The sequence below is a fragment of the Elgaria multicarinata genome, chromosome 7, assembly GCF_023053635.1.
Source record: "Elgaria multicarinata webbii isolate HBS135686 ecotype San Diego chromosome 7, rElgMul1.1.pri, whole genome shotgun sequence".
NCBI lineage: Eukaryota > Metazoa > Chordata > Lepidosauria > Squamata > Anguidae > Elgaria > Elgaria multicarinata.
This window is the reverse complement of record NC_086177.1, coordinates 8,447,675-8,475,420: the sequence shown is the minus strand read 5'-3', so window position 1 is coordinate 8,475,420 and position 27,746 is coordinate 8,447,675. Positions and strand designations below refer to the sequence as shown.

At 42.5% G+C, this 27,746-nt stretch overlaps 1 protein-coding gene across 2 annotated transcripts; it reads left to right on the top strand.

Moving 5' to 3' along the window:
- The first annotated feature begins 11 nt into the window (after positions 1–11).
- On the top strand, positions 12–27,746 carry MTRR (5-methyltetrahydrofolate-homocysteine methyltransferase reductase). Of its 2 annotated transcripts, XM_063130184.1 has the most exons (15): positions 12–56; positions 2,053–2,210; positions 2,771–2,924; positions 5,504–5,621; positions 6,453–6,813; positions 8,868–8,987; positions 9,493–9,646; positions 11,923–12,011; positions 13,422–13,602; positions 16,074–16,116; positions 17,484–17,649; positions 19,366–19,488; positions 23,284–23,372; positions 23,476–23,658; positions 26,346–27,745. In XM_063130184.1, exons 2-15 carry the CDS (start codon positions 2,067–2,069, stop codon positions 26,488–26,490), a joined length of 2,070 nt encoding a protein of 689 aa, XP_062986254.1. In that variant the 5' UTR covers positions 12–56; positions 2,053–2,066; the 3' UTR covers positions 26,491–27,745. The 2 variants fall into 2 exon arrangements, with proteins under 2 accessions (XP_062986254.1, XP_062986256.1); XM_063130186.1 differs by lacking the exon at positions 23,476–23,658 and having other exon boundaries at positions 26,346–27,746.

Sequence of the window (27,746 nt, the reverse complement as noted above, 5' to 3'; positions counted from 1 at the left end):
AGATCTGGGAAGGAGACCCCGCGTGAAGGGAGGCCCGGTCAACCTCCGCTTGACTGGTGAGTTCTGTCCAGCCGGGCGGCCATTTGGCGGATCCCCGGCGCGCGGGGGCTGCGTGTCGGTTCCCGAAGGGCAGCCCTGGCCTACTTCGCCCGGGGTCATGTGGGTCTCGCGTGGCTCGGCTTCTCCTGGAGCCCATTGCCGGCGTGTCCTTTGCTGGGACTGGATTAATTTAGCCGGCAACATCCTAAGAAGACCCCGCGTGGCAGCATAATCGCATCCCTTTGGGCCTCTGTGAATCTTTCTGGAAATGAATGGAAGATTTAAAAGTCAGGAGATTTAAAAGTCTACGCTCGGGGGGAGGGGGGGAGTGTGTGTTTGCTTGTAATTTTCCTACTTTCTGTTAAAGGAACTGTGCCTATCAATTTATTTGACAATGTTTTCCATCTGAAGGTGAAAAGCACTCTACACATACTCAGAGGCCGTCTTGAGCTCAGCTTTTCTTCCCCCTTCAGAACAGAAGCTACTCCCAAAGGAAATACACTCTTCATATGCTCAGATATTCGTTGCCTAACACATACATGTAGTTTTAAAATATATATTTCATAGAATCATAGAATAGTAGAGTTGGAGGGGACCTATAAGGCCATCAAGTCCAACCCCCTGCTCAATGCAGGAATCCACCCTAAAGCATCCCTGACAGATGGTTGTCCAGCTGCCTCAAGTGTGGGAGAGCCCACAGCCTCCCTAGGTAACTGGTTCCATTGTCGTACTGCTCTAATAGGCAGGAAGTTTTTCCTGTAACTTGAGCCCGTTATTCCGTGTCCTGCACTCTGGGAAGATCGAGAAGAGATCCTGGCCCTCCTCTGTGTGACAACCTTTCAAGTCCTTGAAGAGTGCTATCATGTGTCCCCTCCATCTTCTCTTCTCCAGGCTAAACATGCCCAGTTCTTTCAGTCTCTCTTCATAGGGCTTTGTTTCCAGACCCCTGATCATCCTGGTTGCCCTCCTCTGAACACGCTCCAGCTTGTCTGCGTCCTTCTTGAATTGTGGAGCCCAGAACTGGACGCAATACTCTAGATGAGACCTAACCAGGGCCGAATAGAGAGGAACCAGTACCTTCCCTCCTGGCTGGAATGCAGACAATCACTTTGCATGTCCTCAGAAAGACTTTGGTCATTTTTAAAATGGAAAATAGAATTGTTTACCCTGAGCAGCAATTAGGGTAATCTGCACAAGGTCTTATCCAAAGGGAGAGTGGGATTTTCAAGTTGATGTGAGCTGAACCTTGCATTTATTGGCCTTTGTTGTGGGTGGCCTTGCGAATCTGTTTTGTAAGCATCAAGGATGGATAAGACAGCTGAATACTATGTTAGGCAATACCTATTTGTATAATGCTAGGATTAAAATCATAGAATAGTAGAGTTGGAAGGGTCCTAAAAGGCCATCAAGTCCAACCCCCTACTCAATGCAGGAATCCACCTTAAAGCAAACCTCACAGATGGCTGCCCAGCTGCCTCTAGTGTGGGAGAACCCACTACCTCCCTAGATAATTGGTTCCATTGTCGTACTGCTCTAACAGGCAGGAAGTTTTTCCTGATGTCAGCACAGAAATCATGCTTAGACTTTTAAAGGTCTAAGCGGATGCAGTCTCTGGGCCTCCTGCCCTGCTCCAGGGAGCTTTGGCTATGGGGCAGTATATAAATGTAACAAATAAATAAACCCACCTCCCATAGGACTCACTTTTGCTCTAAAGGAGGCAGGAGAAAAGATGGGCCAAGGGACTGCTACAGTTGGGATTAACAGTGCTCCGTCTAGTTGTTTTCAACTTTTAAAGTTGCACTTAATTGTAATCTTACATGATCCTGAAAGTGTGTTGAAATCTGAAGCTGGCATGCTGGCTGGGGATGATGGAAGCTTGGGGAAGCCTGAACTAGAGTGTGAGTGATGTACTAAGTGGAGAAGGGGGAGAGTTGCTGATTCCATAAATGACTGTAGTCTAATAGTTCCATATGAAGTAATTTCCTTGCCTTTTTCCTTTTCTTCACTATGTAGTTGATCCTTGAAAGATGTGCTGTAAAACAAATAGGAGGTTTTTGCTGCTTTATGCAAGCCAGAAGGGCCAGGCAAAAGCCATAGCTGAGGAAATATGCCAGCAGGCAAAGGAACGTGAATTTGAAGCTGATATTCACTGCGTCAGTGAGTCCGACCAGGTGAGGTTCTCATACTTGACAGCCACTTTGGACCTTCAAAAGAAGTAGTGAATGAGGCAGGACATGTCATTTATACTTCCTGTTGTGTCGTTTCTTTTAAATAGAACATTCCTTAGAAAACTTTCAATTTTGTAAGGAATTCTTTAAATTTCATTTTCTTTACATTTTTGTTTCAGTCATTGGGTAAAGAAGGTTGACTCTTGTTATTTATATTGTGTCATCAGTGTAGATGCCCTCCTACAGTCACTGCTCCTTGCCTCAAGGAATTTACAATCCAAATTTTATTACAGGGGAAAGAAATTGCCGTGGGGACATCATGTTTATATGTCCTGAATATCCTTGACTTTGTATAGCCCATCACATACTCCAGGGCCAGGCCAGAAACAATAGATTTAAAAGCAAGCTCTCTACTTGGAAGCCTGATAAACTGCTAAAATATCACAAAGGTTTAACCCCACGTTACTGGATGTTCAGCTTTGGTTGTGCATCAAATACAGTCCCGTTGTTTTGAATGTCTGTGCAATAATGCTTTAATTTGGTGTCTTCCTCTCAATTTGTAGTATAACTTGGACAGTGAAAAGGCCCCTGTGGTTATTGTTACTTCTACTACGGGTACAGGAGAACCACCAGACACAGCAGTCAAGTTTGTTAAGGAAATTAACAACAAAACTCTGCCATCAGACCACTTTTCCCATTTACGATATGGATTGCTAGGTAATTGTATTATGTCCTTACTTGTTGTCATTTAAGGTATTTATGAACCACATCATAGAATTAAGATGTAATTTAAGACATTCTGAAATAAGGATATAGCTGTTTGTTCTGTGTTGGGAAACGGGCACTCTTATTTTTATTTTTTTAAATGAAATTTAAAGTCCTGTGGATTTGTCTTTGCTACATCTTTCCAAAACTTAACATTTTACTCACTTTTTACTCACCTTTACTCATTTTTAGCGCTCACATGTTCAGGCAAAGATCTGATGTGGTGGTGGCTTGAAAAATATAAACAGCCACGTTTAAGACTTGGAAGAGACATATTTTCTGCACTTTGGAGATTATATTCATTTTATTATTCACATCATTTAAAACTGATAGGTTTCTGTCTGACAGCTATTTTCATCTTCAATCAAAATTATTACCTCCCTGTATTTTTAAAAAGACTTAATGGCTGCATTTGTACATCATGCGAGACCATGATTTAGTGCAGGGGTGGGAAATTGATGGCCCTCCAGATGTTTTGGCCTATAACTCTTATCAGCCTTAGCCAGCATAGCCAATAGTGAGGGTTCATGAGATAAGTAGGCCAACACATCTGGATGGCCACAAATTGACCACCCCTGGTTTAGCATGATTTGAAAGAGCCACTGCGAGCCTCAGCTATACGTACACCCACTGTCCTCTTCTAGGGCCAGGAAAAGGAATTTAGAAGCTTCTGTTTCTGACCGCAGGTTCCTGTGTCCTCCGAACTGATTAGCTTAAACAAGCCTGCTTCACAATGCATGGTTCTGAAGATGGCTTGTTTTGACTTAACATAGGGCATGTCTACACCATGCCTTATCCCAGGGATCGCCCTGGGATCATCCCTGTGTGTCCACATGACACACAGCGGATCCCAGGAGCAGGGAGGGATGATCCCTCCATTTTCCCGGGATAACTGGGATGGCTTTTACCCCGATTTCCCCTGCTGTCTCGGGATCGTTCCAAGACCGCGGGGGGTGTGGGCGGCCTTCTCAGCTTTATCCCGGCTCCTCGTGAGTAAATGCGAGGAGGTGGAAACCGGGCATGGAACTCTTCAGGCGCTCCATGCTCATCGGGTGGGAGGCAGCTGGAGCCAGGTGGGTTTTTTTAAATGTTCGTTTCTGACAGAGCACACAAGCGCTCATCTTCTGTTTAAAAAAAAGGGGGGTGATGGTGGGCACGACATCCCTCGTTCCTCCCAGGATGTCGTGCGCACTGTCTGCACAAAGGAGAGGATCTCGCCATCAGAAATTGGCGAGATCCTCCCCCCTCCCTCCTGGAATGCCGGGGGGGGGGTGTAAAAATGCCCACAGTTAATGTCAATTGCAGTTTGTTGCTCTAGACAACATGGCAAAGCTCCAGTAATTAAAAGTGGAAATTTCCAAGCTACTCCTCTTGATCGTGCAGCAGAAGCAGGGAGGAGTGGAAGTCCAAGGCTTGCAACAGCTTTTTCACAAGTCCTAGGAGTGCAAATCCATGTGCAAGTGGGCAAGTGGAAGCGGTTTGAGGCTTGCAGCAGTTTGCACCTACCCATGGCTTAGCAGGGTGTTTGAATGCAGCCTGTGCGTTGTTACTTCTCTGCAGTGTGGTTGGCAACTACTTTTGCTAGGCGGCTGCTTTGAGAGATGGGAGCAGCAGCCCAAGCTTCCAGCTTCATGCCCCTCTTTCTCTTCCTTTCTGTTCTCCCTCTGCCTGGAGAAAGTGGGGCTGTTGACACACGAAGCCACTCTAGCAACAGCTCTGAGTGCTTTCCAGCTACTTATAGATATCTAGGAAGCATTACGAGAGCATGTGAAGTTGCTGTTAGTAAACGTACCCACATGTTGACAGTTCTCCTTCACATGGGGCAAGGATGTGGAGAGGAAGAGTGGTGTGATGGAGCTGAGGTGAGATGGGGATGGAAGGCTTTTCATCCTACACTTCTCTTTTCTTCCTTTGCGACGTCGCCTCTCTGTTCCATCCCCCATGCAAATGATTTCAAATAGTACAGAAAAAGGTTGGAAGAGAAGTGTTTCTCGATTGGCTACGTGGCTAGCCCTGCTCAAGGGCTGTGTTGGCCACTAACTTCCAATTTCTCTTGTCTGCGCTATCTGAATGGTAGAGTGAGGCAGGGCGACTTGATCTGGTAAATTGCACCCTAACCCTATCCAAACCCTTTATGTTGAGCTTGGAACAAAACACAATTGGAATGGGTCCATGCGAAATGAAACCGCCTCCTTGCCACCCGCTGCTGTACAAGTCTGCCCAAGGAGGCCTAGGCTGACAGTCCTAGCATGTTCTACGTATTTTTAGTGTGTGTGTGTGTGTGTGTGTGTGTGTGTGTTATTTGGGGGGGTTGTTTTAATTTATTTAATTTGATTTATTGAGAGCCATCTGTCAGGGATACTTTAGGGTGGATTCCTGCATTGAGCAGGGGGTTGGACTCGATGGCCTTGTAGGCCCCTTCCAACGCTGCTATTCTATGATTCTATGAACTCCTTATCCACTGAATTGCTCTGACTGGCTGACCCAGGTATTTGTGTTTGTCTCTTTTCCTTAAAACTTGGCTTTCTCAGGTTTGGGAGACTCAGAATACACATACTTCTGCAATGGTGGAAAGATAATAGACAAACGATTTCAGGAACTTGGAGCACAGCGTTTTTGTGAGGTGGGACTAGCTGACGATGCTGTAGGGTAAGAGAACAGAACTTCTCTGACAAGTCTGCTTCTTATTTCCTCTCAAATACATTTAGATCCTAGTCTCACTTGTCTGACATAGTTTTGTTCCCAGAGAGTTCAGCGGAGTGAAATCGTTACTCCTCTTGCTGGATTAATCTGTTATTTATTTGTAATTCCCAGCGTCTACATTTGTATGTGTTTGGACCAGGCAGGGTCCAATGGTAGAGATCCCATGATGGAGATCCTCTTCCCCTTTCCCATGATAGAGATCCTCTTCCCCTTTCCTGGTTAAAAACAAAGGGTTGGAATGACCCTTCATTGCCCTTCAAAATGCCCCAAATGTCCCTCTTGCCACCAGAGAATATTCCCAGAAGCCGTGGGTAGTGTGCAGGCACTAGCCTTGGGCCTGTGGAGCAATTTTGATGACTTCAGTTAAGCTTGCACACGCGGTGTGTTCTTTGCCTGCTGCCTCTGCAGCGTTACTGGAAAGGAGGAATTCCAAGCCCTCGGGCCCTCTTGCTCCATGGCACTGCTCTGGTATCTTAAACTTGCAGAGATTAGATGAAAGAAATTGAGGATGATGGTGGAGAGGAAAGCAAGAAGGTTGTTTTTTCCCCTTTTTGCTTCAGTAAGTTCCTGTGCTTTTCTTTGTGTTGATGAAGTCCAAGGAGCTGTGGTACTTTCTCACGTTTATGTCTGTTGATGGAGAAGGACTCTGTTCTAACATCCCTTTTAGTAACACTCATTGCTGTGTGTAAATAATTGATATTTGCTGTTGAGCTACTGGCATTTACTCTGATTTTTTTCACTTATTTTTAAAAGTTCACTTCATTTGCTTTGTTTCAGTTTGGAACTGGTGGTTGATCCATGGATTGCTGGACTTTGGGTTGCCCTCGAACAGGAATTTGCATGCAGGGAAGGAGGTGCAAACTGCAAAGACAAGACGGCATCTGTTTGTATCAACACAGTTTCTAATTCATGCATTGCATCCAAAATAGCACAGTTGAAGCTAGAAGATTCAGAAGTGAGAAATGGTCCGTTATCAAAAGGAAACATTAACTCAGAACTTCCCATTCAGTGCTCTCAACCGTCACTTTCTCGAGCGATACCTCCGCTTTCACAGTCTTCTCTTAATGTTCCTGCTTTACCATCAGAATACATAGAAGTGCAGTTTCAAGAAAGCTCTGATCAGGAAAGGTCTCCCATGGTGAGTAGGTTTCTAGCTGCAGAACTCTGATCTCCGGGAATGTTGCATTTCTGAACTAAATAGCATAAATGTCTACTTATTTGTGGAGGAGGGTAAGGATATCTTTAAGAAGCTGTTCTTATATGAATAATAGACTGTCTGATGGATGTGCCATTGTCATTCGCAGAGGTAGGGCTGGTTCATACTGCTGATGTAAACTGCATATGGAACAACGTGGGTGTACGTGCCCAATTCTCCGGACTCCCTGTTTCCACTGATTGCTGGGGGATTAGCAGGAACTGCTCCTCAGTTCTGTCCTCTCTCGAAGTGCAAACTCAGAAGTCACTCTTACTTTCCTTGCCTTGTTTGGTTCTAGCCCCTGTAAAAGAAAACTGGAAAAAGCTGCTGGCAAGGCAATCGACAGCTCCTGACTGGAGTTCTGTGGCTGTGGCTCAAACCGATTTGCTTCTGTTTCCTTTTGCTTTTGGCTTGATTCCTCCAGTAATCTTATGTAGTATCAGGAGATGATCTTAATAATCAGGGAGGTTTACATGGGAGGAGGCCGTCATTTAGATATGTGGGTCCCACATCAGTGAGGTCTTTAAGGTTTAGAACAGGTGCATGTAATTGTTCCTGTCGTCTGGGCTTGGTCAATAGTCTAGCAGCTAAATTTTGACATCTGAAATTTCTGAGTAGTCTCCAATGTTGAAGTAGTGTACTGGACTATTGCTAAAGATTAGTTATAAACTACTAATGCAGGCAACTGGATGTTGGCTTGCAGCCTTCAAAGATCATAGAATCATAGAATAGCAGAGTTGGAAGGGGCCTACAAGGCCATCGGGTCCAACCCCCTTCTCAATGCAGGAATCCACCCTAAAGCATCCTTGACAGATGGTTGTCCAGCTGCCTCTTGAAGGCCTCTAGTGTGGGAGAGCCCACCACCTCCCTAGGTAACTGATTCCATTGTCGTACTGCTCTAACAGTCAGGAAGTTTTTCCTGATGTCCAGCTGGAATCTGGCTTCCTTTATCTTGAGCCCGTTATTCCATGTCCTGCACTCTGGGAGTTATCTTACTTTACTTTACTCATTTTCAACTATTAGTAAAACCTTTTTTTTTATAAATTGCCTTTTTTTCTTGTTTATTTTCTACTTTTCTAATCATTCTGATGTCTTCTCTTCTCCCTTTCCACCACCCCTGCCCTTAACACCTCCTTGATTTGTTAAATCTGATTTTGTGTCTTTGTTGTATTTACTATTGCTTCCACAGGCCTTGTATGTTGTAGCATGTAGGAAGGTTCTTTATTAATGGCTGTTAAACATTATTTGAAGAGAGACAAAGGTGCACTTCGCACAACACTTTTCTCTACTCAGTGGGAAAACTCCACTCAGCGGTGGAGTTTGTAGGGGGTACTCACGACACAACATGTTCCAACTCCACCGTTGTGTGGGTGTGGCCTCCTGTGGAGTGGAGTAAAAGTCAGCGCAGTGCTTGATTGACAGAGTCTCCACCCTCTCTCCTCCCCCAGTCCTCCCAATGGTATTCCATCAGCCATTGCTGCCAAAAAAAAAAAAAAATCCCGATGGCTTTCCTAGAGTGGCACTCCCTCTTTTTGCCACTCTTACCAGAGAACTCTGTGGCTACTGGAAAACTCTACAGGAAACTCCACAGAGCCCTCCAGACAACATGGAACACGATAGTTGTGCAGGAACTCTCCTCTGCACAGCGTGGAGATTCAGGGTGGCGTGCTTTTCCCAAAAAAAAAAACAACCCTCCACCATGGGGCGGAGTTTTCCCTCCAGACAACACTTTTCTCAGCTGTGGTGTAACAACTCCACAGTGGAATTCTAAAACCGCCATTGAGAAAAGTGTTGTGCGAACTGAGCTGAGGTTGATCCAGCCAAAATATAGCACCTTTTCAGTCCCATTGACTTCAGTGGGGCAGTTTAAGTATATACTAAACGCTTCATTTAAATCATTGGGCCTTAAATGTGCGCTATTTGGCAATTCTGCTGCTGTCACTTACGATGTCATGTGCTTTTCCCTTCAATCTAAACTGCTGTCAGCTTGTTTTCAGGATACCAGCCAGCGTTGTGTTTCGGAGACCTCCATCTTCCAGGTTCCTGTCACCAAGGCCGTTCAGCTTACCAGGGATGATGCGGTAAAAAGGACTTTGCTGCTAGAACTTGATATTTCTGTAAGTTGAATTTGATTTGTTTCTTTTAACTTTCTTGGAGGAATTGATGCTGATGAGCTTATTGTATAAGAAAAAACATTTTGAAAATTGTCTGTTTGAATTCTATGGAAATTTAAAAGTATTATTATACAAGTTGGACTTGCAATGAATGTGGCCGTGTGGAGTGCCCCTGTTCAGGGTTCTCGCCAGGTGGGTGGCACTGTTTTGGCTACGTAAGCATCAGCACTCAGCCTTGAACTTGAGAAAGAGAATGACTGAAGTGGGCCTTCAAGTGCTGTTGTAGATGATCAGCTTAATATGGGTCATTGCTTCATTCAGTGAAGATTATAGTTGCCAATAAACTGCAAAGCTATTGGACGTCAAGGTGAAGCATTGCTTTGTGACTTAGCCATTTTCATGAATTGTAACCTTAAAAGAGAAAATGTTTGATACAGTATTGTGGAGGGAAGGAAAAAGCACAAGGTCAGCACTGTTTTACAGGGACAAACTTGTATTTTAAAAACAGAAAACAACATTTTGCTACCAGCCTGGAGATGCCTTTAATGTAATTTGCCCCAATTATACCAGCGAGGTGGAAGAACTTCTTCAAATCTTGGGATTGTTGGAAAAGAAAGATTACGTTGTTTGCTTGAAGATTCAAGCACACACTAAAAAGAGAGGTAAGCTTTATATATGTGCTACTATTTACATTGTATGTGACGTTTCCCTTTGGGAAATAGTTCAAATTCACTATCTATATTCCCCCTTTTGTTTGGAGACCAAAAAGACTACTCCGGAGTTCTCTATACGTTGCAGTGCAAGTTGCAATTTCCGAGGTACCTGGGAGATCATGTTTTGTTCTCAAAACATGAACTCAAGAGCTAAGGGCGGTAGAGTATTTGCAGGGTCTTTGCTGCAGAAGTTTCAGTGGCCCTTCGCTTCTATTCTGAGCTCAGTTAAGAAGCTTTCTTGAAGCTTGGTGAGATGAGCTCAGGATCTCCATGGTTTTTCTTTTTCTTCTTTCTTTTATCCCAAAGCTTGGGAATGGCACTGCCTTACCCATCTGTACCTGGAGCCTTGTTGCATGTGAGTAAACAACATACTGGTGAGCATGACTTAGGCCAAAGATAGATAAAATATTTTAATGTATACCTGTTCTTCCCTTGCTTATAAAAATCAGAACTCTTTCTGCTCAATTTCTGAAATTTGGCACATCTAAGGCTTTGAGAGAATAGTAGGATACAGTTGTGATTGGTTTTTATAACTGAAATGAGTTTGACTTATCCCCCCCCCCCCGTTTGATTTTAAAACTAATGCATACCCTTAGTTCAGGTGCCATCAATTTATGTATGATGTTAGGGTTTTTGCCCCAGTGTGCATGGCTTTATTCTTGTTTTATTTAAAGCTCCAACTTGAGATATAACACAAATATTTACTGGGATGTAGGGACCCATTCAGCAGAAGTAGGACTTAGTCCATAGTAAATGTGTTCACATTGTAGCCTTAATTTAATCTTAATTTTGGCACAGAGCTTTTCTTGGGCTCATTCAGATTTCACCACCTTAAATAATTTGTCCATTTGTAGTGAAGTCTCGCATCTGTTCTGGAGTGTAACAAGATACGTTCCATACCTCAGTATTCCCTGTTAATAATAGTAAAGGTAAAAGTCTAAGTACCAGCAGTGGTGTTTTTCAGCATTGTAGGACCATCAGAATTTCCATTCTTACAAACTGCATTTATTATGATTATGGGACTTTCAAACTTGCTATCTATAGGGACTCCCTTATACATTAACATATCCTAAGAAACCCTTGCACACAGAGGATTTGCACAAGTGCTTCAGGGTGGATGCTCAGTTGATGTGGAATGCTGGCCAAGCATGCCAGACCGGTTCATTGCTCTAGGACCGTGGTTCTCAACCTTTTTTGCTCCATTCCCCCCTTTCACCATTGTTCAGAATATAACTCCCCCCTTCCCAAGATAGTCTAACTCAAAAGGTGATATCCAAATAATATGCATATAATATTGAATTTTTTTTTCTATATTAGTACATATACATTTATTTGGATTATTTTTATAGTAGAGTTTTACAAATTTAATAGCAATAGAAAATGTTGATAGATTTTAATTTAAAACTTGAATAAAATTAGTTTTTTTTAATATTCAGAACTAATTACTTAACAGACTAAACTTTACTGAAGTTACTGAAGCATACTTCAATGAACAAAAAGTTCAATAGGATTCCAGTGTAATGTAGTTTATTTTATTCGATGAAGATTACAGTCAATGAGAAACCTGTGATTGTTTTTTCTTTGCCAGTTCTTGGACACATGAAAAGTGTCATGTCGTCTGCAAAAGCCAGGCCTTTGCTCTCTTTTCCCTCCCTCCCTCGCAATCCAAGAAGTTTCAAGCTTCCCATTTAAAAGGGCCATGCAAAGCATGGCCCCTTTTACATTCTCAGTTCCCATGCTTTGCATTGCCCCTTTAAATGGGAAGCTTGAAACTTGAGAGGGAGGGAGGGAGGGAAAAAATAGCAAAGGCCTGGCTTTTGCAGACAACATGACACTTTTCTGGGACGTTTTTAATAACATGTGTCGGAAGACATAATCTACAGGACATCATACTTTGCTGAATAGTGGTCCCAATTCCCCCCCTGAAACCCTAAAGTCCCCCCCGGGGGGGGGAATTCCCCCCTTGTTGAGAACCCATGCTCATCACCAAGCTGTTTTTCAAGGGAGCTCGCTCGCACTTACTGTTCTTCTTACTAAGGAAACCCTGATAATCTTGCAAGGAAGCCTGGGGTTCCCTGGAATACAATTTGAAAGCCACTGCCTTATAGTCTGATCGAGTCTTTTAGGTGTTAGCGTTGCAACTAACTCCTAAATAAACATGCGGATGAACAAAACTATTTCTTAGTATGCAAACTATTCTAATTTGTTTTTTTTCTTTTAAACAGGAGCAGCTGTGCCGCAGTATATACCTGAAAAGAGTACTGTGAAATTTATTCTGATGTGGTGTTTGGAAATAAGAGCAATTCCCAAAAAGGTTATTTCCCTGATACTTCTTTAAATAATTCTTATTGCAATAGTAATTTCCAGAATGTGGAACTCTGTGTGCTATGTCAGCCCACTTCAGCGCTGTCCATCCAAACCAATTTTTGACTGATGTTGTTTCTCGTTTCACCTTTCTTCTCTGCCAAGCAGTATAGAAACATAAGCTTTTACAAAGTTGTTGTCACCTGGCTGCAAGCTACTCAGCCGATTTCAACGTCAGCAGTATCACAGAGTGTTGATGAGCGTTTAGTTACTGCGGAGAAAAGACTTGACTTCAGCTTGCACAGAAACCACTGAATGAGGCTTGCCATGGTGAATTGCTCGTAGCGCTAACAATTCCAACCACGACTATAGCCATCTGCAGAGAATCCCTTTTAGCGCCTCTCTTAACACATGCTTATCTATTACACCACCACCACTACTATCAACACCTACCTTCTTTTTGGATTAGGAGCAGCAAAGAGGAACAAGAAATTGGTTGCTCACTACGACTTCCTTGTTGTTTTCTGCTATTCAGTCCATGAAGAAGCCAGACTGAATGGGGAAGGCTGAACGAATAGGTGGCAGTGGTGCTAAGGGAGGGTTAGAAAGAGCTTTCTATGGGGGGTGGGGTGGCTGCAGTAACTGTTGGAACTGCTGGTTGCTGCATAGAATCTTGCTATAAAGCAGTGAAGGAAAAAATGTGCATTTTTTAAAAAACCTAAACCTTTATAAACCATTTCTGCAGGGCTCAAAATGGTAGAAGAACAGTTTAAAAACAACATGTTTGAACAATAAGAAAGTATAGATAGATAATTTTTATATCTATACTTTCTTATTGTTCTATCACCCCTCTAATACCTAAAGCAGCCTTCCTCAACCTGGGGCGCTCCAGATGTGTTGGACTGCATCTCCCAGAATGCCCCAGCCTGGCTGGGGCATTCTGGGAGTTGTAGTCCAACACATCTGGAGCGCCCCAGATTGAGGAAGGCTGACCTAAAGTAATCAGTAATTGAGCATTCGGTGTTCTATTAAGTCTGGTTGCATATTAATTTTTGAGATGTTTTTTCCCAGCGTAGTCCACTAGATGTCAGCCGAAGCATAAATTGGCTATAGAAACATCTATTACCTACCACGCTGTCTCAACATATTTACATTCTAATAATTTCTAAATTATTTTAAAGCAGTTGTACCATGTATCTGTTACGTGGTATGATGTCCTGTGAATTTTATGTACCTTGCTTCTGTTAACTATCATTGTGGTACTCCACTGTGTAAAGTACTTTGGCAAGGCTCAAGAAGGAAAAGTATTTATCTCAAAGCTGATAGATAAGATTAGTGGGGCCATAGCTATCTTGGTGGTTAAGAATCTCTGATATTGCAATTCAACCCAAATTGAAAACAGCCTCTTTTCTTCTGCTAGGCATTTTTACGCTCTCTCGTAGAATACACCACTGATGTCGGAGAAAAAAGGAGACTTCAAGAACTGTGTAGCAAACAAGGATCCTCAGATTATAACTCTTTCATAAGGGATGCTGGTGTCTGCTTGTTGGATTTACTCCAGACTTTCCCAACTTGCAAGCCTCCATTTAGCCTTCTGATTGGTGAGTAGTTGTATGGAATATGCCCAGCTAGAAAAATAAGATAATTGGTTCACGTGTGCCAGGTGCCATAGGCCTAATTACCGACCTAATTACCCACTTGCTGTGTAATCCAAACCCAGCTGGCATGGAGGGGAAAGAATCCTCAGCTAACCCATGTGCCGTTGTTAGACTATACAACACGTTAAAGCAAATGCACAGTTACAAGATGGGGGATACTTGGCTCAGCAATACTACAAATGAGAAGGATCTTGGAATTGTTGTAGATCACAAGCTGAATATGAGCCAACAGTGCGATATGGCTGCAAGAAAGGCCAATGCTATTTTGGGCTGCATTAATAGAAGTATCGCTTCCAAATCACGTGAGGTACTGGTTCCTCTCTATTCGGCCCTGGTTAGGCCTCATCTAGAGTATTGCATCCAGTTCTGGGCACCACACTTCAAGAAGGACGCAGACAGGCTGGAGCGTGTTCAGAGGAGGGCAACCAGGATGAGCAGGGGTCTGGAAACAAAACCCTATGAAGAGAGACTGAAAGAACTGGGCATGTTTAGCCTGGAGAAGAGAAGATTGAGGGGAGACATGATAGCACTCTTCAAGGACTTGAAAGGTTGTCACACAGAGGAGGGCCAGGATCTCTTCCAGATTCCTATAGGAGGCTCAGAAGCAGAGCAAGATGGCAATAATCATCCCTCATTGGTAATTAGTAGTATACTGCTTCTGAATATGGACGTTCCATGAATTTGTTGCATCCTCTTTAAAAACTCCTAAGTTATAGGCCACAGCCATGTTTTGTGGTAATGAAATGTACGTGAAGTGCCCACTTTCCTTTTTGGTGCCCTGAACTTGCTGCTAATCTGTTTCATTGAGTGACTCTGAATTCTAGTAATAAGTGCTGACTCTATGCATGTTCGTCCTGCTTCTCTCCTAGTTATCTTTTAAACTAAAAATGTATATACTGTGCCTTTTATTGAATCAATCTTTTTACTCTTCTATATATACAGTATTGCATTTTTAATGTGATCAATTTACCTTTTTTCCTGAAACTTTTAAATGGGGTGGTGGTATGCGTTTCTTGAAAAGCTGCAGTTCAGAATACTTTCCCCAAATATATTTTTATTTACTTTAATATGCCAATAAACAAACAAAAAAAGAAAGTAATGTGATAAAGGTGTACAAGAGGTCATTTCTGAAACTTATAAATGGGGGAGTATGTGTTTCTTGAAATGCTGCAGTTCAGAATAATTTCCCCAAATATATTTTTATTTATTTTAATATGCCAATAAACAAAACAAAACAAAATAAAGAAATGTGATAAAGGTGTACAAGAGGTCATTTACATAGCAAATCAGTCCAACTTTACTCATACATAGCCTGAGTTCACACAACATGCTAACCCATCATGGGTTATTGTGCTGTCTGAATGCAGTGCATTTTCCACAGTGTAGCTTGTTAACCATGCAGTGTGGCTTATTTTTCTTGAACAAGCTACCTTGAGAACCCATGGCTTGTTGTTGGGTTGTTCAGAGTGATTAACAAGCCAAACTGCATGGCTAAACAAGCAATCCTGTGGAAAATACTCTGTGTTCTGACAACACGATAACCCACCCTGTGGAAAATGCACTGCATTCAGACAGCACATTAACCCACAGTTCAACAACAACCCACACTGGGTGGGTTAGCATATTGTGTGAACCCAGCCATAGTCTACCAGCAGTTCCTTTCATTATAAACATTGCAGTACATAAGTTAATACATCCTTCCAAAAGAGTCGTTGGTCTACTTTTTTAAAAGGAAGAGTCTCATTTAAGTTCCTCGTATTTTAAGAGTAGAAGGTGTCAATTATAGTGGTGAGATTCTTTCCCCGCCATCCATCCATCCAAGATACTCCTGTGCTTAACTTGAATGTCATGTGAAAGCTGTTTTATAGCCGAAACGTTTCACATTTTAAAATCTATTTAGATATGTATATGTTTAAAAAATTCAAAGCTATAACATTTTAATTTTTTTAGAATTTTAAAATGTTTTAAATCTATAAACATTTATAGATTGTTGGATGTGCTAGTAGTGGTCATTTGTTTTGTTTTTTTGGAGTGCATGTGGAAATACTCCATTTAAATTTAGAATTCTCACGTTGCTTTTGTTGTATGTTATAATTATACATAACTCTCAAAGAGCTGATGTGGCATTGTGGCTGAAAAGGAAAGCTTTGAACTCAAAAGTCCCTAGTTCAAGTCTTTCCTCTGTCATCCAGACTTCAGGGCTAAGCACTATCTCTCAGCTTCACACTCACAGACACACACACTAAGGAAACAGCATTACTGGTCTCTACTTCACAGAGTTTTTTGCTAAGTTTACTGAGATAACATTTGTGAAACACTTTGGAAAACCTAAGTGGTGTAGATGGTTTGATTCTGCTTATAGGTGGGAATGGAATGGAGAGTGAAAACTCACTGGCTTCTGTTTTCCTTCTCAGAACATCTTCCGAAATTGCAAGCCAGACCCTACTCGGCTGCAAGGTAATGGAATGTATAAATGTTGTCTTAATTGTAAACCGAATGTTGTTTTTCCTAATTGCATTGTGTCTAATTTAAAAGTTCTGTGTGTAATGGGAGACATGATACCACTCTTTGAGAGGAGACATGATAGCACTCTTCAAATACTTTAAAGTTTGTCACACAGAGGAGGGCCAGGATCTCTTCTCGATCCTCCCAGAGTGCAGGACACGGAATAACGGGCTCAAGTTAAAGGAAGCCAGATTCCAGCTGGACATCAGGAAAAACTTCCTGGCTGTTAGAGCAGTACGACAATGGAATCAGTTACCTAGGGAGGTTGTGGGCTCTCCCACACTAGAGGCTTTCAAGAGGCAGCTGGACAAGCATCTGTCGGGTATGCTTTAGGGTGGATTCCTGCATTGAGCAGGGGGTTGGACTCGATGGCCTTGTAGGCCCCTTCCAACTCTGCTATTCTATGATTCTGTGGTCAGTCTGTCATAGCTCATTCATACATGCAAGTCGCCACTTGAAACTACAGCCACATCTCAAGTGTCCTAGGGTTCTGTCAGCCTTTTCCCCACCACATCAGCTCTCTGCTTGATGGTGTTGCTTGTAGTTCTCTCGCCAACTTGCCTGCAATTCCAATCACAACCCTGGTATAGTGCTAAGTGCTAAGAGAATGAGTTATCCTGACTGTAAGCAGGCCACACCCTTTCAGCTCAAATCCCCAACCGCAGTAGGATAATGATCATGATAATAGTTTTAAAAAATAATTAAAATTAAGATTTCTGGGGTTGTTGTAAGGATAATGAGAATAACATCCTACAAGACCAATTACTGAACAAAGGCTTGCAGAAAGTAAAAAGTGCACCTTTAGTGTGTTAAAATAATTTGAAAGTGTTGTGTATTAGTACCGTTCAGGAGAGACCTTAACGAAGGTTGTGTGTATTCTGGGCTAGTATAGAAGACGTGCCAAAATTTGGATTAAGTGAGCAATTCACCATCCTGAGAATCCCCACTTCTATTGCTTAAATGTTTCTAGACCCAAAAAGGGAAAGAAGCATCTCAGGATGCAAAGATTTTATTTATGAAAAGCCCGACGGGTTTCAGTCTCTTTTCTTATTTTGAGCATCCTGAGAATCTCCGTTTCTATTGCTTAAAGGTTTCTAACCCTTTTGGTTGGAAAGTCATGCTTGAAAGTATAGGGGGAATTCCAAGTAAAATCTCAAATGTTGGAAGGGGAGTTACGTAACATTTCCATGGCAGCATGGCGTTGGGTGTTCCATTTTTCTGGGTGAGGGTCTACAGCTCTGACCCCAATAGCCCTTGTCTAGGATGGAGATCTTTTATTGCATGGAGGTTTTGATTTGATTTTAATTGTTTCATTGCAGCTCCAGTTTGTTTCAGCCTGGAAAGATGAGTTTCATCTTTAATATTCTGGAGTTTCCATCCCATCTAGGTCAACTGCGAAGGGGCGTCTGTACCGGCTGGTTGGCTGAGCTGGTTGTCCCAGTCCTTCAGTCGAGTACGAAGTGTGAGGGACTCTTAATTCCAAAGGTATCAAACTTAGTTCAAATTGTAGGGTTTTTTTTTCTTATGCCAGGTACAGCTTGTGCATGTCTGAACTACACATTACCTTGCACTCCTGTTACGATGATCTTGGGTTTGGTACTGGAAGCTATAAAACCTACTCTCAGTTGTAACATCAATCTTTGAGACCTATTTTAGAAAATGTCAGCAGTCTACAATTGTAGTATTTTTAGTCAGCAGTCTACAAATTTAGTATTTCTAGGCAGCAGTCTACACACTTAGTATTTTCTTCCCAGATTAATTCAGTTAAATATAACTTTCCAACACCTTGGTCTTCACCTATGGGGTTAAGGATTTGATTTGCAAGTGGATCACACTCTGACTGAATGGGGCTTGCCCTGGGGTTGGTGCCTCTTCCTTTTTTTCTTTTTTTACTTGAGGTTTTGTGTTTTTTTACGAGGAGAAGAATGGAGAGAACCAGACAGGGAACGAGAAGGACAGACAACTAATAGGATAAAGAATTGGAAGCAGGTTCCATGCTGCAGATTGGTGTTTAATGTGGGTCCCAGGCCTCAAATGTTTGAAGACTATTGATCTAACATAGGTGCTCCACTGATTGATTCAAAGAAGTTTCTTACTGTAGTAAACTCTTGAACATGAGTTTCTCAAAATGGGTTCAAATGGTTGTTTTGCCAAATATCAACATCTGATGGATGGTAAAAATCCTCCTTACTACTTGGCAGGATGATACAAATGGTCAGGCTATTCCAGTGTGAGGGAGAGTCCCTCATCAGTGTGGACAACTTATAAAGAGTGCTTGTTTTCTGTATGTGGTCTGAGTGCTCTTGTACTGGAATTCTAAGAATTTCAGTGTCCATTCGAAGGAAACAACCAACCTCTCCTGGTTACAGGTATTGCCACGTGTCTGTAAGAAACGTTTTATAGCCAAAAGAGAAATAGCAACAGCTTTGATGTAAGTGGTTACCTCGTGGCATAAAACATTTGTTACTAGCAACAGCGGGGGTCCTACCAGTAGAGTGGGAGATGTACTTTTTGACACAAGATGTTCAGCAGAAATTACATTTATGGGAAATTAAACCCGCCGTGTTGTAGCTCATGACATTTCTGCGGTGGCATTCATGAATCTTCCTTATGAAAATGTAGAAGACTGGTTCCTTTTTTCCCTTCTTTTTCCTTGTTCTTTTTTTTAAAAATAAACAAAAGCCATTTATTCTGGTGACTATGGTCCAGATCCAGTGGTGGCCTTGCATGTGCAGCCAGCCCTGCCGATCCCGGCCTGTGCACCAGTCCCAGTCCACTACCTGTCCCTTCCAGAAACGAGCACTTCCGCTTGCTTCGGGCAGAAGCACTACATTACTGCTGCAAGCGGAAGGGGCCACTTCTGGACCAGGATTGGCAAAGCTGGCCACGCGTGCAAGGCCATATTGGATCCTACCCTATAACAACATGCTGTGGCAATGAGTTCCAAAGACAAATGTGTGCATTCGGTAAAGCCATTCCTTTTGTTAAGAACCTGATTCTTATCAACTTCTACTTTTCCCCTCTGTCTACAGGAGTCAAGTTTCCTGATTTTGTTTCCTCCTCCAGAAACTTTATTTAAAAAAACCCCCAAAACGAGCAATGTAGGAATTGTATCTAAACTTTGGGGGGAGGATGTAGCTTGTAAATGGGGCTGCAAGTTTTCCTCAGCTACGTTTCAATGTTATCCTACCTACTTTCTAGATCTCCATATCTTCTCGTCCAGCCAACATTTTTCACTTGCCAAACGATCCATCGGTTCCCTTCGTTATGGTTGGTCCAGGAACTGGAATTGCAGTGTTTATTGGCTTCCTGCAACACAGGCAAGTACTTGGCTGAGGACCTGGCTGATGGTATGGGAAATTCTTTACCTGATCACTACCAGTAAAAGAAGCAGAAAGATACAGCAGCAGCACAGAGGCACGGAGCCCTTTGTCTCACGAATCGAGCCGGCAATCTGATGTCTTGTGTTATGTACAGAAAGGGGTTTTCCAACCGCTCTAGCTGTGTAGGCAGATGGTGGCCAACTGAAGGCCCTCCGTATGCTTCCCTGTACTACTGTCCCCTGTGGTTGTGATGTCTGTGTGAATACTGTAACTATATGGTAGGGGAGAGGAGTTGGCACCTTGTCAGAAGAGAGGGTGCCGGTCAAGTTAGAGAGAGGGAGATAAAATTCACAAATGCATGCACACGATGGCACCATAGGAAAGTGGCTCCTATGTGTGGTGTTGGGGGTTGGTTACAAGTAAAGGTGTACACGGATACAGGAATGGTAGAGGGGCACTTGGATTGGATAGGAAAAAGGAAAGGAACCTCTCGTGCAAGCACTTGAATCATTGCTGACTCCTAGAGGGACGCCTGCTTTCGCTGGTTTGCCGTGGCCTTCCCCAGTCGCCATTACCTTTCCCCCAGCTAACTGGGTACTCATTTTACCGACTCGGAAGGCTGAGTCGACCTGAGCCGGCTGCCTGAGAACCAGCTTCCGCTGGGATCGAACTCAGGCAGTGGGGAGAGTTTCGGCTGCAGTAACTGCCGCTTACCACTCTGCGCCACGCGAGGCTCTATTGGATTGGATAACTTGGCCCAATTTCCAGTGTTAATACCTATAGGGTCTCGCAGGTCCCTGATAATGCCCTTCTGTTTTTTCCCCTTCAGTTTAACCCTCAGTTTTAGATTGTCAACTCTTTTTCTGCTGCAACAATATAAGAGCTATGGTGGCTTTAAATGAGAATTTACATAATACTTGCATTTTCAAACGATATGCTTTCCAACACCATCGCCCCCACTACCCCTCTTACACACAGGCAAGGAAACAAAAGCATTTTACAAATTTTGTACACTTGGGGGAAGTTACGATCACAATTGTATAGAAGGGCTAAAATGCAGGACCGTACATTCCCAGCTTGCTTGAATTTTGGCCTTTTGGATTTTGTTGTCTTTCTTAGAGTTACTGAAGCAATCTTCGCTAGCAGATGCTTGTCCACGTGCCAGTCCCTTGCCTTGTAGGTTGATTTGGGCTGCAGTGCCTTTTTAAAAAAACCGCCCCGTTGGCCATGCTTGAAGATCGTTGCTGTCAAAGTTTATTTATTTATTTATTTACACTATTTATATACCGCTCGCTATTCAGAATGCCGGAGCAGTGGACAAATAAAATAAAAATAAAAACTGAATAAAAACACATTAAAAGTACATTTTTAAAAGAAACAAAGTGCAAATAAAACCGCAGCTGGTCATTAAGGGGAGCCTTCCTGGAACAATGACAGTTTCAAGAGGTGCTGGAAGGAATACAAAGTTGGCGCCTGCCTGACCTCCAGAGGCAGGGAATTCCATAAGAAGGGGGCCGCCATACCGAAGGCTCTTCACCTGGTGGACTCCAATCAGACCATAGGTCCATTGGAACCACCAGCAACATGCCCTCAGGTGACCTCAGTGCCTGGGCAGGTTGATAGGGGAGAAGGCGCTCTCAGGTGTCCTGGTCCCAAGTTATTTAGGGCTTTGTATATTAGTTCAAGAACCTTAAACCTGGCCTGATAGTGAATAGGCAGCCAGTGCAGTTCCCTCAGCAACAACAACAACAACAACAACAATAATAATTTGTTAACTGCCTCTCCCTCTGGAGTTACATGCTGAAAAGGGACAGCTCCTGACAACAGTGGAGCTGCTGTGTTTTGCACTAGCTCTAGCTTCCAGTGAAGCTTTTAAGGGCAGCCCCACAACGAGTGCATTGCAGTAATCCAGCCTTGAGGTTACTAACGCCCGTTCCACCGTGGCCAAGCTATCCCTGTCGAGGAGAGTCTGTAGCTGGCGAACCAGGTGAAGTTGGTAAAAGACACTCCGAGCCACCACAACCACTTCACCTCCAGCGACAGAGATGGATCTAACAGTACCCATAAACTACGAAGCTGATCTTTCAGAGGGAGTGCAACCCCATCCAGAACAGGCAATGAGCGTATCTCCCGGACCACTCGCCCACAGGGCTTGCCAGGATTCAGTTTCAGTGTATTGGCCTTCATCCGGCCCATGACTGAGTCTAGGCACCAGTCCAGGACCTGTACAGCCTCACCTGATTCAGTTGTCACAGGGAGATAGAGCTGTGTGTCATCAGCATATTGAGCTGTGCCTGTGCAGACCATCCTAAGTTCAGTGTTTGACTCACGCCTGCCGTTTTATGTTTGAAAAATCACATTTGATTTAACATGCATTTAAAGTGTCAACTTGGCGCCTTGGTTTGTAATTTAGAGAAGAGTAATAAGGGGGGAAATCTAGGGAAGTATCTGTATGTGGAGCATGAAATTGAATTGTTGCACTGCCAGATGATTTCTTTTTTAAACTGGGTAATAAATTCTTGGGGAAACATTAATTGGGACAGCAGAAGCTGCCTTTGAAAATGGAGGGGAAACAGATTTCCAATCATTACTGCTAATAATGGGAACTTGTAATGTTTAACAAGCTGCTGTGTCTAATTTATTCCATACTATTGCAATGGACTGGGCCTTCTACCGAAAGGCAGCTTGTGGCAGCCAAGAATTGAAATTGACTCAAACTTCGATGTAGCTGCTAACAGAAAAGTGTTTGAGAGTTATAATGCCACTGCGAGCCCATTGTTGGTACTGGATGAATATCGAGTAGTAGAAGCAGCTGATGTGATAACCTAAAGGAAGGTTCTTTGCATTCATCAGACTTTTAAGTAGTTACAGTGAGAAGAAAGATGAGAGAGATTTTAAACTTTTTTTCTACTTGAAACATTCAGTCTTCTGTATTTCTTTGATTTAATCAATGATGGCAAAAAAAAAGCCCAAATCACTCCAGAAAGTCCCCCAGCCCCCTAGAGCAGATTTTCAGGCACACAAATGACTCCAAGTAAGGGGAAGAATTCCCTCCCCTTCCTAGTTAGATTATACTCAGTGTGCCCAGTCCTTGAATAGGATAAGTAAAAACTAAATTCTAGGTGGTCATTCCAAAGGGACAGTTAAAATCAAGGCAGTGTTTGGTGTGTGATTCCCTCACAAAACTAGGCTATTTATTTATTTATTTATTTATTACATTTTTATACCGCCCAATAGCCGAAGCTCTCTGGGCAGTTCACAGAAATTAAAACCATGAAAAGCATAAAAACAACCAACAATTTAAAAGCACAAATACAAAATACAATATAAAAAGCACAACCAGGATTAAAACCACATAGCAAAAATTGATATAGGTTAAAATATGGAATTAAAACAGCAAAGTTTAAATTTAAGTTAAATTAAGTGTTAAAATACTGAGAAAATAAAAAGGTCTTCCACTGGCGACGAGAGGAGTACTCTGTAGGTGCCAAGCGAACCTCTCTGGGGAACTCATTCCACAGCCGGGGTGCCACAGCAGAGAAAGCTAGAATAGATGGTGTTTGATGAAACCTCAGAAGCCACTGGGGGGCTCTGTAGGATTTCCAGTAGTCAAAGGATGCAAGATCACTTCTTGGCCTAGCAGAACCAGAATTAAATTGTGCAAAATAAGAAAATGAATACAAATCAGCATACCCAATTAGGATATAGAACTTGGGTTAGGCTGCTGCTGATTTATTAAGGCACAGGATATATGGCTGCGATTATTAACGTTTTGTTTTATTTCTTGTTTAGACAGAAGCTCAAGGAAGATCACAAAGACTGGGCGTTTGGAGAGACGTGGTTGTTTTTTGGCTGCCGACATAAAGCCAAAGATTACTTGTTTCGGTAAGTTTGTTGCTGCATGTTCCCTGTTCGGACTTTATCCCTCTAGCAGCTGTGCATAGGAATTATGTCTCCATCATTGCTGTGATCCTTGGTTTTATTTTAGAGATGAGCTCAGAGGCTTCGTTGAAAATGGCACATTAACTCATCTGAAGGTTTGTTTCTCAAGAGACGCCCCAGCTAAGGAGGAAACTGCTGCTCCTAAATATGTTCAAGATAACCTTCGGCTTTGTTGTAAAGAGATTAGCAAGATTCTCCTGCAGGAAAAAGGGTATTTTTATGTGTGCGGGTGAGTAATGCTGAATTTTATAAAAGTTGGATTTGCAAGAACTTGCAAAACAGTTAACTGCCTTTAGATGAACACTTACAGACTCATCCCTTCAGGCTTCTAATACTGTCAGTGCAAAGAGCTGGGAACAAAAGGCAGGAAAACAAAATTAATGGGGAGTCCAGGTGTTTTGGTTGGTAGGGTGTTTTTTTTTTTTTTAAAGAAAATATTCCTGGAGGCGCAGTTTCATTCAACGGAAAGATGAGAAGATTGCAATACGAGCAGGTTGGAGAACATTTCTTAAAAAGCCAGAAAGTGAACTGGAAGGACAATCGTTTCTAAATGGTGCTTGTTGAAGCAAAATAATAAGAGAAAGGCAGGGCACAAGTTAAGGCAAGCAAGGGCGTTGAGATAATAGGGCACATTAGCGTCCTACATACACGGATGACACACGCATAATCCCTCTCATCTAACAGTAACGGACAATAGGAAATTACAAAATAGTGCAGCTTTTACAGGAACGTAAGTTGGGCTTCTTGTAGGGAAGCGGGATGCTGGACTAGATGGACTGTTTGTCTCATCCATGAGGCCTCTTCAGTTGTATATTTTACCAAAGCTAAATGATCTTTTATGTGGGCATCATCTATCCAGTTAACTACTTTTATGGTCCATTGATTTCAATGGCAGATATTTAAGAATGTGCATCTCTCTCCTATCGGTTGGACTTCAAAGTACTGGACTTTGGCTGTATAAAAATATAAAAGTCTGTTCTCAGGAATCCTTGAGAAAATAGTGTAGGTTATTCATCTAAAGAGAAATTTATGGCTCAAGACTGTAGAATTTAAAGCTGTAAGAATTGCATTGTGTTAGCAATATCAGAGCTTGTAGTGAGCCATGGCATCTAATCTCATCAAGGCCTTCTCGACTTCAGTATCCTTGAATCTAGAAACACCAAAGTCAGCATTTGTGCTGAAGGGAAAAAAGCTCTTTCAGGTGTTGGATGCTTTGAGGCATCTAATATTTGTGCAACTCAGTAGCTCTTTGGAAACTTAAATATCTCAGGGGGTCTGCTTCTGTCCAACAGAAGACTGCATTTTTAGGTGGGGACATTTGACTGGCCAAATAATGCCTAAGTATTGGTCAGGTATTCAAACCATTAATTCAGTAAAAATGTAATGAAGTGAGAGGCGTATGCAAATTGCAACACCCTCTGGGCACAATCCATCTGACACAAGTTGTCCCCCCCTACACGAGTTGAAAGAGGGGGGTCAAGGGGGTTATGTACTACCTCCAGTATCAGAGGCAGTAAGCCTATATACACCAGTTGCTGGGGAACATGGACGGGAGGGTGCTGTTGCACCATGTCCTGCTTTGTTGGTCCCTGGTCGACAGCTGGTTGGCCATTGTGTGAACAGAGTACTGGATCAGATGGTCCATTGGTCTGATCCAGCATTTTTTATTTATTTATTTTATTTATCATACTTATACCCCGCTTCTCAGCCAAAAAAGGCTCTCAGAGCGGCTTACACTTAGGAAAAAAGACGGTCCCTGCCCTCAGGCTTACAATCTAATAAAGACATGACACACAAGGAAAAGGAGTCAAGGAGGGAGGGAGGGAGGAGAGAGAAAGAAAGAGAGAGAGAGAGAGAGAGAGAGAGAGAGAGTCCAGCAGGAGCAGGCCCCGATGTTACTTCTGCCTGCTCCTGTCCCCTCGGTCCTTCTTCTTCCCCACAGGGCCAAGATGGCAGTTTGCCCTGTGGGGGGGGGGGGAAGAGTCCAGCAGGAGCAGGCCCCGATGTTACTTCTGCCTGCTCCTGTCCCCTCGGTCCTTCTTCTTCCCCACAGGGCCAAGATGGCAGTTTGCCCTGTGGGGGGGGGGGGGGAAGAGTCCAGCAGGAGCAGGCCCCGATGTTACTTCTGCCTGCTCCTGTCCCCTCGGTCCTTCTTCTTCCCCACAGGGCCAAGATGGCAGTTTGCCCTGGGGGGGGGGGAAGAGTCCAGCAGGAGCAGGCCCCGATGTTACTTCTGCCTGCTCCTGTCCCCTCGGTCCATAACATAACATAGCATGGCTCTTATGTTCTTATGAGTGAATGGGAGTTGTGGGAAAGTGAGTTTGGAGCTTGCACAGCAAGAGAGATTGTGCCTCACGTATTATACAACCTAAACTCTAAACTTGTAATCTATTTTATTTATAGTAAGCTGTATGCAGAAAATATTCAAGAAACTCAACAGTTCTTCCAAACATGAACCTTGGAAGCTAATTTCATTTTTTAAAAATAAGTAAATAAAAAATTATTATTATTGTTGTTGTTGTTGTTGTGGGTGCCTTCAAAATGGGGGAGAGAGTGTGTGTATTTATACGGACCCAAATTCTTGCAGGGTGGGGGGATCCATGAGTCTGCCGTTGCTATTTCATAACACCATTGTGCAGTTCAAAAGGGGGGGGGGGGTGTCTCTAGTGATACAATGGCATGCTTGGCTATATGGATTTGTCCATATGGCATGCTTGGCTATATTTTGCATTTGTCAAGCATTGTCAGATAAGTCATCTGACCAGGCAGTTGACTGGAGTACCAGCCCCTTTTAAATGTGACCAACTTCTCTCTTCCACCTACCTCTCCATCTGCGTTTGAAAGTGATGCTATCTGAATCCGTGCCTGTCTTCCAGTCTGTCTGGTTGATAATTTATGGGTTTTTTTCTTTTTCAGAGATGCAAAGAATATGGCAAAAGACGTGAATGATACATTAGTAGATACCTTAATTGCCGAGAAAGGAATTGACAAACTGGAAGCACTGAAAATACTGGCTTCATTAAGAGATGAAAAGAGATATCTGCAGGACATCTGGGCCTAAGAATTAGACACTTTCTTTTAGACAATTTGGCATTGTTGATCTGTAGAAGGAGCCTTCTGACCTTCAGTTTCAGCTATCTTAACTGACCTGAGCAATTTAAACAATAACCTTTTAAATATATACCCTGGTCAATCAAGTACTCTTGTCTCGTACTAAATGTATATTTTCTTCTCCTATTTAAAAATAATCCAGAGCTCACAGCCCAACAACAAACCATGAGTTCTTTTCCTGGGTTTGTGTTTAACCATGGTTTGTTAGTATGGCTGGGTTCGCACATTACAATAATCCAGAATTCAACAATCCATGGGTTAAATAAATCATCATTATGTGTGAACAAAGGGGGGAATTGATTTCTTCAACATCTAGATTTAAATTGCCATGAAAGAGGATGGGTTTGATTTAAATCAAATTTCCCACTTTGTAATTTATGAATTACCTGAACAATCCAAACTAATTTCTTGCTAAAACAAAACTTATTGGTTTGCAAGTAAAGTCTTTATACATCTAGGAACTTAATCCAAAACCTCTGGTCTTGCATGCTGTTATGCAATTCTGTCTGTTTAAAAGACAATGGGAAATTGAAGTCAATAGATTTCTGTTTGACTCTATTCATATACAAGATAATAATTTTCCTTTAAATAGTGTAGGAATTGATGCTCGTTACTGAACAAAACTGTGTTTCCTTAGGAAAGGAAAAGTAAATTCCATGTTTGGCTAATAGTCAAATATTCATAATTTTCTACAATAATAAATGCATATTTTATCACTTATAGGGCACCTTTCAGAAGTCAAGATATTGATGACTATGTTTTCTCTCTCTTTTGAATAGAAAATAGGGGTGTGCAGTTGAAAGTTTGAGTTTTAAGAGATGAATGGGCATGTTTGCATCACATTTCATTTTAAGGGTATTTTCAAAACGTGACAATGAAACCTCAAGCCTGATTTTTTTCACCAGAGTCACCTGTAAGGATCCTGAAATGAAGCTACAAGGGTCAGCAGTGGATTGGCTTTGGGGTGCTGTTATGCCACCACACAAGTTTTCATCCCTGAAGCTTCCATCCATGGTTATGGTTTTAAATTGAGTGTGTGTATGAGTCTAATGATTGTTAAGGGAGTTACTATAATTTTGAATCAGTGGGACTTAAATATGCCAAAATCTGGCTGGGTTATGCCCATTATTTCTGATAATGTGTAAACTTTATTTTTAATTTTCAATAAATATTTTAAAACACTAAAGCAATTTTTGTTTGCGCTTA